This window comes from Lontra canadensis, unplaced genomic scaffold (genome assembly GCF_010015895.1).
Source record: "Lontra canadensis isolate GAN:19392208 unplaced genomic scaffold, GSC_riverotter_1.0 scaffold65, whole genome shotgun sequence".
Taxonomy (NCBI): domain Eukaryota; kingdom Metazoa; phylum Chordata; class Mammalia; order Carnivora; family Mustelidae; genus Lontra; species Lontra canadensis.
The window spans coordinates 3,760,149-3,772,312 of NW_022631059.1; the positions used below are offsets into that span (position 1 = coordinate 3,760,149).

At 52.8% G+C, this 12,164-nt stretch overlaps 1 protein-coding gene across 1 annotated transcript in view; it reads right to left on the bottom strand.

The window, feature by feature from the left end:
* Positions 1-10,043, bottom strand: part of ZNF831 (zinc finger protein 831) — a 70,437-nt gene extending 60,394 nt beyond the window's left edge. The window contains 3 exon segments of the mRNA XM_032878879.1: positions 4,937-5,073; positions 6,355-10,022; positions 10,025-10,043. Coding sequence (XP_032734770.1) covers positions 4,937-5,073; positions 6,355-10,022; positions 10,025-10,043 — 3,824 coding nt within the window.
* Between the last annotated feature and the right edge of the window lie 2,121 nt (positions 10,044-12,164).

The following is a 12,164-nucleotide window of genomic DNA, read 5'->3' on the forward strand; positions in this document are numbered from 1 at the left end:
TGCATATTTCCTGAACTGTTCTGCATTTTTAAACGTTTCTCAAAACAAGAAGTGAAACAGAACAAATACTCAGCAACACGGGTTTCACCACATGCGCTGGAGCTAAGGCCTGCAAAGAATCTCTGCTGCAGTATTTCATTTTCTGGTGAATGTGAAGACAACTGAAGTGAAGTAGGAACGTGAATAAGAAAACAGGCCTCTTTCTCGAGAACACACGAGTGGATAAATGACAGAGAGACGCACGCATACACACGTACAAATATGAGTGCGCAGATACATACATTGATGCATACAAGTGCATATGCATCATACACATGTGGGGAGACAGACGGACAGGTAGACGGTGTGGAATAATGCCCCCACCCTCAAAGATGTCTGTGTGCTAATCCCCAGAACTGTGACTATGTGACATGCCCGGCAAAAGGGACTTCGTGAATGTGACTAAGGACACAGTCCCCAAGATGATAAGGTATCCTGGATTATCCAGGTAAACCTAAACTAACCACATGAGTCCTTAAAAATGAAAGAAGAGGCGGGAGATTGGGTCTGAAAAGTGAGACTGAACGAGGAGTAGACCTCAAGTGTGAAAGGGACCCAGCCCGCCCTTGATGGTCTGTGATACGGAAGAGCAGCTGCTGGCCAGGAACAGAATTCTACCAACCACCCAAATGAGCAGGAAACTGAATCCCCACTGGAGCCTCCAGAAGGAATGCAGCCCTGTTGACACTCTGATTTTGTCAGGTAAGACCAACACTGAATTCTGACCTACAGAACTATAAAATAATAAACTGGTGTTCAAAACAAAATTTACATGAAACTAGTAATTTGTTACAGCAGCAGTTATTCTGTTACAATAGAAAACTAATTAGGGGGATGGTCCATACGTAGGCGGGAGAGTAGATACAGATGTAGACAGATGGAGGGTAGATGAGAGACCCTTCATCAAAAGTTTTCCTGTTGGGTTATCTGCAAAATAAGTACACGGTAAACAAACCCTATGTTACTGTTAACGTCTGTTATAAACTGGCCAGAAGTTACTATGTGAGAAATGGATGGATTTCAACATACTAAAGAGGAAAATTAAGCTGTGCAAATGGCCTCCTGAGCACTGAACTCAAAACCCCTTTAGACCAGGCACTACCTCTCAGCATTTTCCCGATATTGCCCCTCAGACTGGGCACCAAACCCCTGTTTCTGAAGATGGACTAAAATATGACAGAAACGGAGAGGACACTTCTCCAAGAAGCTCTATCATCCAACCAGAAAATGAATTGAGTTGGAGACCTCGTGTGAGTCAAAAAAATCGGTCATCTCCTTTATCAAACCTTTGCATCCCAAAGGCTATCAAACCAGTGATAGTTTGGTAGAAGGCTTAGTAAGAAATTTGCCGTTAAAGGGAACTCTTTTCTTATAAGCCCAGCGTCATATTCCCTTCCGAACACCTCTCCAGAGAGGTGCATCCTTCATTAAAAGGAGAAGTCTTAGCAACCACTCACCATGAGTGGTGTGAGGGAAGACAGTGGGTCAGAAAACTCAGACCACAGCCCTCAGTGCACGCCTTCTCACCCGTTAGCTGGGTGAGCCAGGGAAAGCCATTTCTGGCAGACACACCCTAGAATTACCTTTGTGTAATCCTCTCAAGTGTGGTGTGACCTGCTCCTAACAAAATATGGCAAAGGTAAAGGTATTTTTGCTGATGCAATTAAAGTTTCTAATCAAGAGATTATCTTAGGTGGGCCTGACCTAGTCAGGCGAGCCCTTCAGAGGAAGATCTGGAGATCAGACTTAAGGCAGCAGAGGCACATTCTCTCTCCATTGTTGGTGCTGAAGAAGCAAGCTATCATGAACTCTGTGCCTCAAAAAAACAAATTCTGCCAAAACGCTGGGAAGGTAATGAAACCAGATAGTGGGAGGGAGAACACCGAGGTTCAGAGGTCAGAGAGGTCCCACTGCGATAGTGCTGTCCTTGCTGAGACAAGGGAAGGCCAGCTAGAGGAGGAGCCAGAGGTGAGATGTGCAGGAGGAGGCAGAGGATGTCACGTGCCAAGGCTGCAGCCGGAAGCTCCAGCAAGCTGGAAAGAACTCAAAGGACAGTCACAGGCCAGTAAAAGCACAAATGATGGCTCATTCATGGTTGCCCAATAAATGCTTGACAGATATAAACATCTCAATAGCCTCATCCTCACCCAGGACTCAGACGTCTCCTTTTTCTACCCCTGCGCCCTCTCCTACCTTCCCACCCGTGGGCCCTTGCCTATAGGCTCACTGATGGAGGAGGCAGTTTTTAGGCTCCCACAAAACCAGATATTAAGACTAAGACTTGCAAACTCAAATGTAACACAACAGGGAGAGGTAGGGACCAAAGCAAGGTGCAAGGCACAGGCACGCTCAATTGGGGATGGCCACTACTCAGTTCCCACTAGCTGCTGCCACACAAGAAGACAGGACAAGCCTCTCCAGAGCTCCAAATACTTCAAGACAAGCTAGAAATTCAGGTTTTTACGTGAAATCTCCTGGAATTTATTTGGCTACTAAGAGTCAAAACTTTTAAGTATGGTCAGGCCTAAGGAGATTCTCACCCAGGCTGTGCTTGGTCCAGGAGGTGCTACAGACCTCTCTCTCCAGGCCTCCCAGAGCATCAACCTGGCACCACCAGCGTGGTATGGGGACGCTTTCCCTGTGGCCTCCATATGTGGCACCTGGCACCTAGCAGGTGCATGGCAACAATCTATTGTATTAGCTAAACTGAAGCCTTGGGAAGGTGGGAGGAATCGATGAGGTACTCAACACTGGTCCCTCACCCCACATCTCCTTGGACCATGACTGAGGCCCAGAAGCAGGCTTAGTAGCTGTCACTCCATGCAATTTAGTGCTTCTTCCACATCGGTCCAATGTGGGAGATACTGACGGGGCACAAGGTCACCTGCCAACGTCCCTGCACTCCCTGAATCCATGAGCAGCTACTCTGGCTAGCGTCCATTCCATCTGAGGGAGCCATCCCTCCCCAACTCTATATGGCTCAGGGGTTTCTGGTAGGGCTGGATATCCCTGTCACACAGGCAGTGACCCTTCTTTTGCTCAGCTTTGAACAGCTGGGCTCCTTCTGGGAAGGATGCAATGTGGTTTGGGGCAGCACAAAGAATAGCTCCTGCAAGAGTGTTCCCCAGATGCCGGCACCCTGAGCATCACCTGGGAGCCTGTTAGAAATGCAGGGTCTCAGGCCCCATCTCAGACCTGAGAAATGTGTCTCAGCATCAAAAGAAAACCCAGGTGACTCTTGTGCCCGTTGCAGGCTGGGGAGCACAGAGCAAGCTGCTATCTGCCATACGGGCTCTGAGGTAAGACTTGCTGATTCAGGGGCGGGGGTGGCTCAGTGGGTTAAGCAACTGTCTTTGGCTCAGGTCACGATCCCAGGGTCCTGGGATGGAGCTTCATGTTGAGCTCCCTGCTCAGCGAGGAGTGTGCTTCTCCCTCTCCCTCTGCTGCTCCCCCCTGCTTTGTGCACACTCATGCTCTCTCTCTCTCTGGAATAAATAAAATAAAATCTTTAAAAAATAAAGTAAGATTAAAATAAAATAAAAGACCTGCTGATTCACATCAGGGTGCTTGGAGAGGCTGCCCGATCTGTCTGTGTCTCAAGATCCTCAGGGGAAAAATGGCGGGGGGTGCGGTTCACAGTCACCCAGTGCCCAGCACATAGCAAGCCCTCAGTGGTGCCAGCTCCGGACATGCAGTCCGACAGACAACAGAAACGGGCAGGGGCCTCATCTCAAGGCCTGTCCAGACGGCACATCATCTCTAGCCATGGAGGTTCTGAGCAGCTGTAGGGAAGAGTCAGGAATCTGCACTGCTTCTTGAAGAATATCTCAGCTTTGGGTCAAATACCAACAATGAAGGAAGAAGGCAGGCAGATTCCAGGAAGAGGAGAGTAGGAGGCTGAGATGTGGAGGGGGAATTCAGGAAAGCATTAGGGCTCTGGGCTCAGAGTGCAAATTCGAAAACAGGAGATGGGGAGGCAGCACGAAGTCACCCTGAGCAGGCCCAGAGGCCACGGGAACACCAGAGGAGTGGGGCACAGAGGAGTGGGGCCTCGTGAAAAAGTGGCCTTTCCCCTTTGTCCCTAGGGGCAAGACTGTCAGTGATGAAGAGTGGTGTCAGGGGGCGCCTGGGTGGCTCAGTGGGTTAAGCCGCTGCCTTCGGCTCAGGTCATGATCTTAGGGTCCTGGGATCGAGCCCCGCGTCGGGCTCTCTGCTCAGCAGGGAGCCTGCTTCCTCTTCTCTCTCTGCCTGCCTCTCTGCCTGCTTTGTGATCTCTCTCTGTCAAATAAATAAATAAAATCTTTAAAAAAAAAAAAAAGAGTGGTGTCAGTAAAACCTGTGCGTCCCATCTGTTGTCTGGACATGCTGCGTGTGCACGCGCCACAGAGAGAAGTCTGGAAGAGAGAGCCCTGCACACCAGCAGCAACCCCAGGGCAGAGGCAGGCCCTGCGCACCAGCAGCACCCCCAGAGCAGAGGCAGTACCAGGGTGCTTTAGCATCTCCTCCTCGCTGGCCTCTATTTCCAAACTCTTCTGCAAAGGACACGTACCGCTCACATAAATAAAAAAGCAGTAAAAGCAGTCAATAACTAACGCGCTCTCTCCTCGGGACTTAAATGGGTGGGCGGGTGTGTTTCGACTCCGTTATTTTCAAAATTTACTGGACCCCTGGCCTTGGAGAGGCACCCCCAGAAAGCACACAGTCGGGCCTGGGGTCTGCTGTGCAGATGGACTGATGGGGAGCCTCCATGAACCTCCTTTCCCCATGAACCTCCAGACCCTCACTGCCACAAAGACACCTCTGGAACCCCTGCGAAGGCTTCCCTGGGTTAGCAAATCACCCCATAGCTCCTGACAGGACAAGAACACCAGGCAGACAGAGGTTGCCACGCCCCTACCTTCTGGAGCAGACGCTTAGCTTCTGTTTGCCGCTTCCCCGAAATATCTTCGCCTTCCTCCACAGCAGTCCTTTCCTCCCTTCAGACTCAGACAGCTGCTCCTGGGACACTATCCCTGAGGCCACCGGGCAGGAGAGCTGAAAACACCAGGCATGTTGGCATCATGTTGCTCAAAGCCCCGTGGTGTTAACTGGAGGCCCAGGGAACACCACGGCCAGGTCTCCCCCCAGCCCCCAACTCCACCTCTCTAGGAACCCCTGCCTTTTGGGAGGAAGGAGGGCCCAACTGGGTCTCAGCCCACCCCCCCCCCCCATCTAAGCCTCAGCACATCTTTATTAACCACCACTCTCGGGACGAAGAAGTGCCTGCGAGGCTCTGGAATCCTGGCCCTGTCAGCGTTGCCCACGGTTACATCAGAACAGAAGCTCTGGGACCCTCTTCAGCTTCCCTGGCCTGAGACTTCCCAGAGCAGCACATAGTCCAGACACATAGATTCGTGCTTGAAATGGGACCACAAACTTACCACTAGTCACCAAGTGACAGCTCCAGAGCACTTGGCCCCTTCCCTTTTAGCCACTCCCAGGGAACTTGGACATCAAGTTGAATCTGATCATAGTAATTGTTTCCCAAATTCCTGATACAATAGCTCTCTCTCTTTCTCTCTCTCTGTTGCTCACTCTCTCTTTTTTAATTTTATTTTTAAGTAATCTCTAAACCTGATGTGGGGCTCGAACTCACAACCTGAGATCAAGGGTCCCATGCTCTACCACCTGAGCCAGCCAGTCACCTCAATAATTCTCTCCTTTTAAGAGATGGTGTTCTGGGGCACCTGGGTGGCTCAGTGGGTTAAAGCCTCTGCCTTCAGGTCAGGTCATGATCTCAGGGTCCTGGGATCGAGCCCCGCGTCGGGCTCTCTGCTCAGCAGGGAGCCTGCTTCCTCCTCTCTCTCTGCCTGTGCCTCTCTGACTACTTGTGATCTGTCTCTATCAAATAAATAAATAAAATCTTAAAAAAAAAAAAAAAGAGATGGTGTTCTACCTGGAGTGTATCTCTCAGTAACAATTTCCAGCTTATAATCCTGGGCAGTGTTTCATTTCACTTTTCACTGCTGTTACCAGGATGCTCAGAGTTAAATTTAATGTCTAATGATGAAAAATATCTCATCTTGGATCTCAGTACAATAATTCTTCCATTAGAAATGCATCTTTTCATTATTGTTTTGTGTTACATTTTTTGCCTTTATCCCACCCTGCCATGTATGTGGCAGCACCCCCTTCCCTCAGGAGCAGGCTAAGAAGACCGTATCACAAAGAGCCGGTGTCCCCAGGGTGGCTTCATGCCTCCTCTCCATCATTAGGAGTTCTGCATGCCAAGCACATTCCCCCAGCCCTGGGGCCCCAGGCAAAGGAGGATGTTACCTTTGATGTCTGGACCTGCCCTCCTTCTCCCAGGCCTGTCTTCATCCGTCCTCCCACTGTCTTGCTCACGGGCCGGGTGTCTGGACCCTTGTCCTGGGTGCTGCCACCAAGGAAGTGCAGTGCCAAGTACACAGAAGCAGCCTTTCCCTTCTGCTCTGTGGGCAGAGGCAGGCTTCGGCTCAAGCAACACCATGTAAGTCGGGGCTCGGCCCTCAATGACGGGAAAGGGCCGTGGGCCCTGAAACTCCACTGGGTCTCTGAGTGGGCACACAAGGCCAGCTCTGGCCAGCTGGGGGGTGTGGGGGCCGTGAGGAAGGAGCAGCAGGAACTGAGCCCAGCCAGAGGTTCTGAAGGAGGGTCTTCCGAGACATTCTCAGGCGGTCCCCCCAACTCCCTGAGTGCGCAGGGACTCGGGACACCCCCAGATGGCCTGGCCCCCACTGCAGTGCTGCCCACGCAGAGGTGTCGGGCATCAGGGGGCCCACTCTGCCGGGTGGCACACGCTGGGGTGGGCAGAAAGGAGGCTGTCTCCCTGGTGGTGCCAGCGGATGAGACAGGGGACTGCCCCCCTGCTGGGATGCAAGTGTCCAAGTCTCCTTTCTCCTCTCCCTGTACCCCTTTTCTCCTGCCCCATGGCCTAGAGTAGCTGGGGTCCTCCTTGAAGCTGTGTGCCCCACTGGTGGCCAAGCCTGAGGCTGGACAGGGAGGCAGGTGGGTCCCCAGCTCTGACCCAACAAAGGATGCCAATTCCTCAGGCCGCCTGCTCCTGCACACAGGGTCCTGGCCTTCTCCCGGCCTCGGGGTGACAGAAGGCGGTGGGCAGGTCTCTCCCTGAGGCAACTTGAGGAGGTACTTAGGGGGGAAGGTAGTGTCTGCCAGAGCAGTGAGGACACCAGAAGCCGCGTGGGAATGATGCCCAAGGGACGTGGCTGCAGGGCACGGCAAGATCTCTCCCCCCAGTTCCGCCTGCCTCTGGGCCACAGAAGGAGTAGCAGAGGCGGCACCAGAAATCTCCAAGGGCCTGCCTGGCTGCCCAGCCCTGCCCCTCGCCATGCCATCAGCACTCTCATGTAGCTCCCCGGGCTTATCCCCAGGGTCACTGTCCTGGTTCTGAGATGGTGGGGAGGCGGCCTGCATGGGGCCACCCGGGGCCTCTCTTTCTGTTCCCAGAGGCTCTGAATGCTCCTGGCAGCTCAGCTTCTCCACCTTCAGCTTCTTCCTCTCTGAGGGGAGCTTGTCCTCTGAGGGCTGGGGTTCCCCAGAGTTGCCACTGGGCCGCCTCGGCACAGTTTGGGTCCACTGACAGGGCTCCTTCTTGTCCCCACCACCAAGGGTGCCTCCTTCCAGCTTCGGGTCTGGCAAAACCAGCTTGGGAGTCTCTATATCACCTCCCCTGAGGGGACCAGGTACTGGGGGCAGCTGACACCCCAGCTCCAGCTTCCTGTTTGGAGAAAGGAGGGGGCTCTCGCCACCTGAACAGGAGGGTTCTCTGCAGCTGAGGGTAGGAGGAGACATGGCCCTGTTCATCCTAGGCTGGTCACTGCCTCCTGCTCTGGCCACCATCTCCTTCTGCTTGGGGGATTCCATCACTAAGATGCCCTCCGGGGCCAGTGGATTTTGGCAAGGCCCTGGTTTGGCCCCCACAGATGTGTCTCCATGAACAGGGCTCCTCCTGTCCTGGGACGGTACTGTGCCCTCATTCCCTGCTAACTCTTCCTGGAGAGGAAGGTCCAGCTCTGTCCCACTACCCATGGTCACCTCCCTTGCCTTCTTGCCTCCATGGCAGCTGGTTTTCATTTTCTGGTAGATTCTCTTGAACGTCTCATTCCCATACACCTGCCACTTGTCCTGGGAGAACATCTTCAGCTTCCTCTGGCTGCATTTCTTACTGGCTGCTCTGCCCTTGCTGGCTGCCCCCTCCCCAGCAGCAGCTCTGTTTCCATCCGGGTCCTCTGCAGGCACCAGGCTGTCTCCAGTAGGGGGACATGGCAGGTCCTCCACGGCAGCCTGTCTCACCAGGGCCCGGGGGTGGCCGCTGGGGACATCCACCAGTCGGGCGGGGGCGGGCCTGGGGCTCAGAGGCTTCTGCCTCCTGGGGCAGGCATCCTGGGGGTCCGGGGGCTCCTGCCATGTCCTGGTGCCCTCAACAAAAGGCAGTGAGTTGCTCCTGGTGACGGGCACACATGCCACAGTGGTGGAGAGCTGAGTGGGGACCGAGTGAAAGAAGAGCGGCCGCGCCTTGTCTGGGGGGGTGAAGGTGGAACGGGCGGAGCTGAGGGCAGCGGGCTTCCTCCGGCCAGGCTGCAGCGCCCGGATGTCAAAGTGGAAGGAATCTTTGTAGGTATAGGGCATGGGCAGGTCGATACTGCCTTGCTTGCACAAGACTGTCTTGCGGGGCCGCACGTTGTCCAGCTGGGAATCGTCCACCACAGCCTGATTGTGAGAGATGAGCCAGGCGATGCGCTCCTCTAGCTTCTTCTTCTCCAGCTGCAGGCCGGGCCCCCCAGGCCCCAGTGCCACCTCCCCCTCGGACTCGGCACTGTGCTCCAACAGGCCGTGCAGGGGGCTGCCAGGGGCCGGCGGCTGCTCTGCACTATCAGAGCGGGACAGGTAGCCCGAGTCAGTGCTCTCACACTTCCGCAGCCGGCCCTCTGAGGCCTTAGTGTCCCAGGGCTTCTCCGAAGACGTGACTGCCTGCTGCTGCTGTAGGGAGCACAGCCGGCCGGCAGTCAGGGACGTCTGCTCTGGAAGCTTCCACCTCGGCTGGGAGCCAGGCAGGGCGAGCCCAGGGGAGGCCGTGTGGGCAGAATCCACAGGGGTCTCTCTGTCAGCAAATGTGGACCCTGGACAGGGAACAGCTTCCACCTTCAGACCCAAGGTCTTGGCAACAGAAGACAGGTGCATGGCAGGCACCAGGCAACGCCCAGCACCCTGGGTGCCTGGAGAAAGGGGTCTCTCTGATCGGGCCCCATCACCCACTCTCTGGCTGCTGCTGTCCCCCAGGCCGTCTGCTCTGGAGCTCTCTCCAGCCTTGTCCCCCTCCTCCAGGAGGCTGCCCCCACCTCCATCGGACTCTGAGGACAGCCTAGAGTGGTTGAGGTGGGTCTGGGTGCGTCTGTGCTTATATAGGTTGCTCTGGGTCTTAAAGGCAATGCCACAGGTGGCACATGGAAAGGGTCTCTCACCCGTGTGGGACCGGATGTGCTTCTCCAAAACACTGGGCTTTAAGCAATCCCGGCCACAGTGTGGGCAAAGGTACTTGCCAGCATTCCGTACCTTGCCCGGGCTCCCCAGCGTGGGCCCCAGGCCTGGCGACAGGACAGGCAGAGTACCCACGATGTTCACGGTGAGTGCTGGGCACACAAGTGCCGGCTTCCCCATCTGGGCAGGGCCAGGTCCTTCAGGCCGCAGCAGGGGGCTGAGAAGAAAGGGTGCACCGCCCCCATCCAAGCTGCGTGTCACTAGGGGGGCACATGGCTGGAGGCCCCCTGGAGGCACTGTGTGATACAATGGGATGGGCAAGGCCTTCAGGAACACTGTAGGGGCCAGACCCTGCTCCGGGGGCAGAATGACAGGGCTTAGGGTCAGGTGAGGTGAGACCTGCCCACCGGGGGCTCCTGCGTGTCCAGGAGCGGTAGCTGGCTGGTCCCTGGCAGGCGAGGCAGGCGAGTGAGTCCTGGCACCTCCATGCTGCATCATCTGGGTGGCTCAGGATGCCGGCGACCTGCGGGCAACAACCAAATTTTACCGTGGGCACCTCTCTTCTCTCATCATATAGTAAACCCTTCCCGGCCCCCATCTGGCATTTTATCACCCCACTGGAGCCTGGTAACAATCCCCCCACAGAAGGAGCTATCCCCACATTATTAAAGGGAGACAGAGGCTCAGAGAGAAGAGACTTGACATGCAGCTAATACACAGCAAAGCAGGGTCTGGACCCAGGTCTGTCTGAATCCTGCCTCTTCTTCCACATGCCTTACAGGAACTCTTGACCCTTGCCCTCTACACACTGTAGGCTTGCTACTGTCATCCCCCAACACCCAGCACAATGGTCTGTGCAGAGGGGACACTTAGAAAATGTGCTGCCTTCATGAAAAAGAAAAGTCGTGTAGCTTAGCAACGTCCTCAAAGTCCACAGTGATTCCATGCCGGGATTCGGTTTCCATATCTGTAAAATGGGCAGAGAATCAGCACCTCCCTAGGACTTTTTCACTCTGGAGTTCTTAGCTTCTGCTGTTGGATGAAGGCAATAAGGAAGAAAACTGACCTGAAGGGAAGCCTAACAGATTCAGCCTTCTTTAGTATACACACATCCCAATCTTGCACAGGTCATACTTATACTAAAAATTATGTACTATTTACCTGAAATCCACATGTAATGGCAGCCTATATTTTATCCGGTTAACCCACTAGGACAAGGAGCACTTCCTGAAACTCAGAATCACACTTGGGTCTCTGCTCAAAGGTGGGGCTTCCAAAACCCCTCCAGAGCCAACTGGGACACAATCAATTCCCTCTCAACCAGAGGGAAGAGCTGGACAATGTGAGGCAAGACAGCAAGAGAGACCTAGCCATGTTCCTCAAACCATGGGAGGGAAAGACAAACACAACGGCAAGAGGCAGGACAGGCCCGTGGTTGCAGGAATGGGGGTGTCCAGGTGCTTCCTGCTCAGATATCCATTCCCTAGGAGCTCCATAAGCACGCCTTGATTGTCCCCCAGCTCAGCTCCTTCAGAAAACCAATACATACAGCAGCTTTTTGCTGCAAGCTGGGTAAGGTAGGAATAGTGGCAGGAGGGAACCGGCTCCTATTGGTTCATACCAGCTCACGCTGGCTCATGAGAGCTGATTTTCCGGAATTTTGCAAGCCAGTTGTTAAACATGGCCATAATTAAGAGTTCAGTTATATAAACTTTTAAGTTATATTAAAGACAAAGGTATACAACTGGATATTCACATGCAAAAGAATGAAGTTGAAATCCCTATCTCACTTCATATACAAAAATTAACTCAAAATTGACCAAAGACCTAAATATAAGAGCTAAAACTACAAAACTCTTAGAAGAAAATATAGAAGTAAATCTTCATGACCTTGGGTTTGGTAATGAATTCTTAGATATGACAGCAAAAGCACAAGCAATTAAAAATTTTTTTACATCAAAAACTAATGACGTACTGTAAGATGACTAACATAATAAAAATAATTTCTTAAGTAGAAAAAAAATATAACCAAAGGTAACTATTACAATGTTAAATGTGTACCTTTGAAGTAAAATTTCTATGCTGAAAGCCTAAAAAAAAATAATAAAAACTTCGCACTGTTAACACATTTAAATGTATCTTTAAGAAAAATAACTATATAAATAGCATTTTGTGTGATTTTATACTAACTTTTTAAATCTAATTTTATACCAACTTTTATTTTTTTAAAGATTTTATTTATTTATTTCTTATTTGACAGACAAGAGAAGGGAGAGCGGCAGGCAGAGGGAGAAGCAGGCTCCCCGCTGAGGAAGGGGCCTGAAATGGGGCTGGATCCCAGGGCCCCGGGATCACCAGCTGAGCCGAAGGCACCGGCCAACATGAACGCGCCTGAATGCTGCCAAGATGTCCCCTTTAAGACAGTTAAAATGTTGAGTCTGATGCTATGTGAATTTTACCTCAATAACAAAGGTTCTAAATACTTAGAGCTCATCACTTGCTAATTATTCTGTTTCATCTTCCCGTTACTGGTGCTCTGCGGGCCCTTGATGCTGACTGCGTCGGCATGAGGGAAATGCCACGTAATGGTGCAGCACTCCGCATCCCAA